Source organism: Mirounga leonina, unplaced genomic scaffold, assembly GCF_011800145.1.
Source record: "Mirounga leonina isolate KUSES-001 unplaced genomic scaffold, KU_Mleo_1.0 Mir_126, whole genome shotgun sequence".
NCBI classification, from domain to species: Eukaryota; Metazoa; Chordata; class Mammalia; order Carnivora; family Phocidae; genus Mirounga; species Mirounga leonina.
The window spans coordinates 17204505-17212195 of record NW_023270314.1 but is presented as its reverse complement, the minus strand read 5'-3'; the positions used below and the strand labels follow the sequence as shown (position 1 = coordinate 17212195).

Genomic DNA, 7691 nt, shown 5'->3' with positions numbered 1-7691 from the left:
TTCTTTTGAGTGCGTGACCATTTTCTTCAATAATGAATATATGTATTATATATTGCTTTTACCCAGTTCAGATTTTCAGGTATTATGTTGATTAGTTAAAATTCCTTCTAAGTATACTGATTTTGATCATATTTTTGTATAGATTTTCTTACAACTTCACTGAATACCTAATTCCATGTCATGTTTGCAGTATAACTAAACATAAATTGATCATGTTAAATAAAATACTTTCTCTTTTCAGCACAGATGAAGCTGCCACTGAGAATATTTTAAAAGCTGAATTGACTATGGCTGCTCTTTGTGGAAGACTGGGCCTTGTAACTTCAAGAGACGCCTTTATAACTGCAATATGCAAAGGTTCCCTGCCTCCCCATTATGCTCTTACTGTACTGAATACCACCACTGCAGCCACACTTTCCAACAAATGTAAGACTTTAGTTTATTCACAGTTTTTTTCATCTAGTGGAATGACATGGTGTAGAGAAAAGATTATAGAAATTCTGAGTTCAAGCCTCTGCTGTTTCACTCACTGACTGTGACCTCATTGAGAAGTTAATGACCTGGAGCTTCAATTATTTCTCTCTCTTTAAAACAATGGGGGTGCGGGGAAAATAATACCAATTTTAAACAATAATTGTGAAGATAGAAGAAAATCTGGAAGTTTTTTGTAAACTATCATACTGTTGAAATGGTCGTTTTTATTTATTTTTTAACAGAACTAGTAGAACAATAATGCTTGCAACCACTTAGATTAACATTTCAGTTTTTTTTCTTGTTGAATACTTTGAAAACACTCGTTTGTTACATGTAATATAAATTTGTTTCAATATGATACTTAGTTTTCAAACTGAGAACGTGAAAATTGGCCTCTAACTTTAACTAGAAAAGTTTATTGAGAATGAATGTTAAAATACTTAAGGTGTCCTAGTTCTGTTTTGCTTGTGAAGAAGTCTGCCAAAGTTTTATAATTTTTAAAAAGTTATATAGAAAATTACTTAAAATTTATTTAACTTATCTTGGTTTTTATACCTCCTGAGTTTTAAAAATGTTTGCATATAGATAATAGGTGACTACATAAGTATCATAGTTGAACTTAGTTTAATCAAATTAATGTTTTAAAATACAACATTACTGGGGCGCCTGGGTGGCTCAGACGGTTAACGCCTGCCTTCAGCTCAGGTCCTGGGATCGAGCCCTGCATTGGGCTCCCTGCTCAGTGGGGAGTCTGCTTCTCCCTCCCCCTCTCCCTCTGTTTCCCCCCACCCCCGCTTGTGTGCACTCTCTCTCTCAAATGAATTAAAAAAATAAAATAAAATAAAATATAACATTACTGGGGCCCCTGGGTGGCTCATTTGTTAAGCGTCTGCCTTCGGTTCAGGTCATGATCCCAGGGTTCTGGGATCGGGCTCCACATTGGGCTCCCTGCTCTGCGGGAAGCCTGCGTCTCCCTCTCCCACTCCCCTTGTTTGTGTTCCCTTTCTTACTGTCTCTCTCTCTATCAAATAAATAAAATATTTTTTAAAAAGAATTAACATTACTTTGAATGCAGTGTGAGAAGTAAATCTTAATTATTTAAGCTTTCCTTTGTGTTCTAGCATATTCCATTCAGGGCCAAAGTGTTATGATGATAAGTCCATCAAGTGAATCTCACCAGCAAGTTGTGGCAGTGGGTCAACCTCTGGCAGTCCAGCCTCAAGGGACAGTAATGGTAAAGTACTTTTCTTATTTTTGTTACCAACTATTTAGCACACCTTTTGTACCTTTGTTTTTATGTTTGCCAAATTTTATCACTTATAGTTATTTACTCTTTTTTACCTGGACAATTGGTACCTTTAGAAGACATTAGCAATTGACATTATCATAAGCAGTTATGATAACACAACTTTTTTTTTCCCCCCTGAAAAGTAATTTATTTCAGTCATCTTTTTAATAGTAACTATCACAGAAGATTAGCTCCAACCAGCGATCATGGCTATAATGTATATCTTACAGGTATATTCTGAAATAATGTAATTAGGATAAAAATAGTTTACATGGTTTCCTTTTAATATAGAACAACTCTGGGACATTTGATTTCTACAAAATGCTAATTCGGAGGAATCAGAAAAAAAGGAAGGTGCAAACCATGAAATGCCATTTCTTCTTATGGTATTCTTAAAACATTATTTTCCAGTGAATTATGAGTAGTAAGGACCAAATTTAAAGAAATATATTCTCCATGATGATGATAATAATGATGATGATGGCAGCTAAGATTTATTGAATTTTATCTTATCTGATTTAATGCCCTCAGCTGTTTACATTCTAAAGAAATGAAATGATGGGTAGAGAGGTTAATTTGACTAAGGTTATGGTAGTTCCATGACATGAATTCAGCCAGTGTGACTCCAGGTCAATGTCAAACTGTCCTTTATGCAGTTTTAATATTTGTTTACAGGTTGATTTTCAAAAATCATAATGTAAACCTACTGGTATGACATGATACCAATTTAGCTATACCTCTTTCAATGCTTTTGTTTTCAAGTAAAGTAAAATCTGTAAGCTTTTATATTATTTGTTAAAACTCTTTACTTAACCTTCCCCATCTGGAATCTCTTATGAGACGTTCTAATATATATATGATAACACAACTTTTAAGCAAATTATTTTGTTGTGTACAAAACCATCCAAAACCATTTTAATATTTTTGTTTTTTTATTTCAAAAAATATTTGAATATGATAATGCTGCTTTACAAGAATGTATAACAGTTCTTACAAGTATATCTTTTTAAAAATATATATATAGCTCACTTCCAAAAATATCCAGTGTATGAGGACTTTACTTAACTTGGCACACTGCCATGGAGCTGTGCTTGGAACATCATGGCAACTTGTCTTGGCAACTCTACAGGTATGTTGTAGGTTCTGGGTCAGAGGTCAGTGTTGTTTTTATAGCTAAGTGCTAGCAGTTAAATTAAGCAATGCCTGTTGGTGCTTTGGGCAGTTCTGAAGAATAGGCAGTAAGTTGGAAGAAGGAAAAGTTAGAAAGGAAAAAAGAGGTGGCTTGTATTGTACAAAGTGATGGAACGCTTCTCTTAATGGCTTAAGTTCTACCTCCTATGCTTGGTATAAGAAGCATTGTATATGAATAGTAATTACTAACTTAAATTTAGTTATTGGAAACCTATTTCTGATTTTAATTTTAGTTATTAGAATTTTTATAATTTTATAAATTTCTTTATTTTTTTCCTTTAATTTTACAGCATCTTGTATGGATTCTGGGATTGAAGCCTAGTAGTGGTGGTGCCTTGAAACCTGGGAGAGCTGTAGAAGGACCCAGTACAGTAAGCTCTAGTTAGTTTACTCAATTTGTGCCTCCTGAAATGTTCTTATGTTACATTTAATTGTATTCTTCTCTTAGGTTCTGACAACAGCAGTGATGACAGATTTACCAGTGATATCCAATATACTTTCAAGATTGTTTGAAAGCTCACAGTAAGAATCAGTTTTTAAAATTGATAGAAATATTATTAGTGTATATTTTAGATCAGAATGTTTTATTTCTTCATTTTCATTATAGGTATCTTGATGACGTATCATTGCACCATTTAATAAATGCACTTTGCTCCTTATCCCTAGAAGCAATGGATATGGCCTATGGAAATAATAAGGTGTGATATTCTTTCTGTTTTAAATATGGTACACTATTGAGTTAAATAAGATGTACACTCATTATGATCTTAGTATTTTAGTAGTGAGACTAATGCTCACCTTGCAGGCTCTCTCAATTCTGTTGAGTAGGGTTGTTATTTGTTGAAGGGGGGAGTGAAGAGGACATGATGTAGTTTGTGATATGTCTAATATGTATTATAATTTTAAACTGTGTCTATTTCTCTTGGGTACTGAGTATTTTAAGAAACATTTTGATAAAGAATAAAGGCAATACCACATTTATAAATAAGTTCCATAAAATGTCACAATAATATTTGTAATATGATTGGGGCAATATAAGATTTAAATCAAGCAATATATATATGTCTCAGTTTCTCTTGCCTTCGTTGGGATGGAAAATAAGGAGCTAATCATTTCTTTCTAAAGGTAATGATTCTCCCTACCTTGAAAATTAAATTTTTGCTTTGCTCATTGACTAAATGAATAGAACAGTACTTTTGAATATTGACATTCAAGAACATTTCTTTCTGTGCTCAAAATATCATTTCTATTATATTGGGAAGCACAGGAATCTATGGATTTATTTATATTTTAGAAATTATTTAAAATACAGTGTTTTAAAATAAGTATAAAGTCACCATTTACAAATAAGTGAAGATACCCAGAACATGATTAAAAAGCAGAGTGCAGCTTTATAACTTATTTAACATATACCTGTGAGAATCCAAAATTATGTTGTTTCTGCCTAGACCTAAATTATATTTCTTTATACTGTGGCTTGTCATATGTAACACTGATTTAACGATTAACCAATAGGGTTTTATTTAGGAGAAGTTTTGTATATTATAATACATAGCTAGAGAATTACATAAACAAGCAAGTGTTTGAAAATATGTATTATAGTTTACTCCAAATTAAGGCAAGAGTAATACAAAATATAGTGAAGTAATCAATTTCTTGATATCTTTAGTAGTCCTACATCTTTAAGATTAACTCTTAACACACAAATATATTTTTAATAGAGTATCTTAATTAAATCTGAGCAAGTTTCTATGGTAGTATCTTGAGAATTTATGTATTCACTCAGTAACCACAGTATATTTACTACGTACTGATACTCTGCTAGGAAATATAAGATTTTTACTTTCAAATAGCTCATGGTTCAGTGGTAGTTAAAGTGGTCTAAGAGTTTAAATAAAGTTATAGATATTAAGTGATGTGAGACTTACTTTCTGCATCTTTAGTGTCTTGTTATGGAAGATGTTTTTAGTGCATGTTTCTCGTAAAGGAATTAAGATTAATCAAGATGAATTCATTTGTGATTGGAGTTGGATATTGAAGGAATGGTATAATTTAGATAGAAAAGGGCAGTTTTGTGAAAATTAAAGGAGAAAAATGTTATAAGAAGTCAAGAAGAATGAGAATGGAGAAGAAATGGGAAATTTGATTATTATTAGTTTATTGTTAACCTGGAAGAATACAATTTCAGAAGAGTGGTAGGAGCAGATGTGATATTTCAGGGAGGCTTTAGAGGGAACGGTTGCTGAGAACATGGATGCATTGGAATGGAGATTATATTCCTGAGAATGGGTTCTCATTTTTCTATTATAGAATTCAATTTTGTAAAGTGAAGTGTAAATGAGAAACAGAAATAAAAGTTTATAAATATTCAAGTATAAAAAATTTTTAAATGGAGGCATAAAACAGTTTATTTTTTAGTTGTGCTTTCTATAAAAAATATAAAATATGCAGATGTTGAAATAAGTAGAAACTTGTATAATTTTCTTCATTGCTTAAAAATACTTTATCACTGTGATATATATATATATCCTTAGAATAGGGATTAAAGGTGTATATATCAATGTCCTTTATTGTAGCTTCAAAGTGACCAGTTATCTCATTTTTGGTCCTCATTTCAGGAATTTGTGCTAATGTGTTGAGGAAGTAGCTTATGGTAAAGTTTGCAAATTCTTCCCTACAAGAAGGTGGGGTTGATGATATTTGTATATACCAAGCTCAGTATAACAGAGACAAAAATAAAAAAAAAAAACAACTGTTGTTCATTGTTTACTATATGTCAGGCACTTACATTATTTTATTTAATCATGTGAAACAAATCAGTGAGGTTTGGTGGTAGTATCCTCTTTTTTACAGATAAAATATGAAAACAGAGAACTTAACTAATCTCCCTGGGATCACCTATTTGGTAAATGTTAGAGGTTTTATTTGAACCCACATATGTATCATTCTAGAGCTTTATTCTTAACCACGTCACTGGTGGCTCTAACTTTTGTGTGCATCAAAGTCTGCTGTAGAGTTTTTTCTATTACGCATCTGCCTTTGGCTCAGATCATGATCCTGGGATCCTTGGATTGAGTCCCGCATCTGGCTCTCTGCTCAGCAGGGGAGTCTGCTTCTCCCTCTCCCTCTGCCCCTGCTTGTGTGCTCTCTGTCTTGCTTGCTCACTCGTTCAGATAAATAAATAAAATTAAAAAAAAAAAGAGTCCTGTTGAGTTTTTAAAAAATACAAATGCTAGGACCACATTCTAGGCTTCCTGAATAAGAATCTTAGGTTATGAGACATGGACATCTGTACATTCTTTTAAATGCCACATGATTCCTGTGTACATTTTGGTTACAATAAGCAGAAGGAGGAGGAGGAAGTAATACTAGGCAACATTTATGAGGACTTACTATGTGCCAGATACTTTCTAACATATGATTGTTTCTGTATATTATTATCTCCATTTCATAGATTAAAAAAATTTAGTGGAAGTAGTAACTTACTCAGTATTACATAGCTATTAAGTGGTAGAGTTGAAATGAAATCCTAAGCAGTTACAGGCAGTTCACAGGTATCATGCTGTTTCTACAATGATACAGTTTTCTACCACAGAAATTTTTAAGGTGCCCACAACATTAGCACATGCAGAAAGGATCAGTCTGACCATATTTGTCTCAAAACAATACTAGTTCCCTTTCTGATTGGTGAAATGCCAGCAACTGAGGAGAGGGGTTTGTCTTCTATTTCTGCTACTTTTTTGTTAGTGTCTAAACTGACAGGTCTGATATCTGCCATATTTCTGACTTCATACTTCTTTCCCCTGCTCTCTGTTGTCTTCTTTCTGCTTTATTCATACTTCCTGACATTCACACATAAAACCTGAATATTTGAAGATTATGCTCATAAGAATATATATTAGTCATTCTGGGCTGCCATAGTAAATTATCACAGACTGGGTGGCTTAAACTACAGAAATGTATTTTCTCATAATTCTGGAGGCTGCAAGTCTGAGATCTAGATGCCAGCATGGTGGTTCTAGTGAGGGCTCTCTTCCTGGCTTGAAAGATAGCTGCCTTCTCACTGTGTCCTCATGTGGTGCGGGAGGAGTGCTCAAGAGTGCACTAGCAAATTCTCTGGTGTCTCTTCTTTTAAGGCGTTAATACTATCTTACCAGAGTTTTACCCTTAAGACCTCATTTAACCTTAATTACCCTCTATAGGCCTTATCTCCAGATATCATCAATTTGGGGGTTAGGGCTTCAACATAGGAATTTTAGGGGGACACAGTTTAAGTCTATGGCAGAATGCATCTTTCCTTCTGGTCAGAAGACTAGCCATTCTATGTGTTTGAAATAACTTTTGAAGTTTTTACTTTTTCCTCATGAAGGTGTTCTCTTCCTAACCAAATTTTCCAATTAGAAGCTACTCTGGATACTTGGGGGTGGGCAGGAAGGCTCGTCTCATGATAACTGAAGTTCTGTTATAATTATTGCAAACTTTATGCTAGTTAGATATTAATTATAGTCATGCTTTTCAGAGTATTGTCAGTTTTATTTACATTTGAGGTACTAAAAATTCTTATAATAGCAAAATGCAATATATTTTCTCTTTAGGAACCATCTCTTTTTGCTGTTGCCAAATTGTTAGAAACAGGTCTAGTTAACATGCACCGAATAGAAATTCTTTGGAGACCTCTAACTGGCCATCTACTTGAGGTAACTTTTTTTCTTAAATACTGTGTTTACTTTTTGTTAAG

General features: G+C 33.3%; 1 protein-coding gene across 2 annotated transcripts in view; it reads left to right on the top strand.

The window, feature by feature from the left end:
- The window catches only part of MON2 (MON2 homolog, regulator of endosome-to-Golgi trafficking), a 102338-nt gene that overhangs the window by 50232 nt on the left and 44415 nt on the right, over positions 1-7691 (top strand). For both annotated transcript variants that reach the window (XM_035002246.1, XM_035002245.1), the window contains exons 13-19: positions 143-426; positions 1596-1708; positions 2787-2891; positions 3244-3324; positions 3402-3475; positions 3561-3651; positions 7549-7650. In XM_035002246.1, coding sequence (XP_034858137.1) covers positions 143-426; positions 1596-1708; positions 2787-2891; positions 3244-3324; positions 3402-3475; positions 3561-3651; positions 7549-7650 — 850 coding nt within the window. The remainder of the gene's footprint in view (positions 1-142; positions 427-1595; positions 1709-2786; positions 2892-3243; positions 3325-3401; positions 3476-3560; positions 3652-7548; positions 7651-7691) is intronic.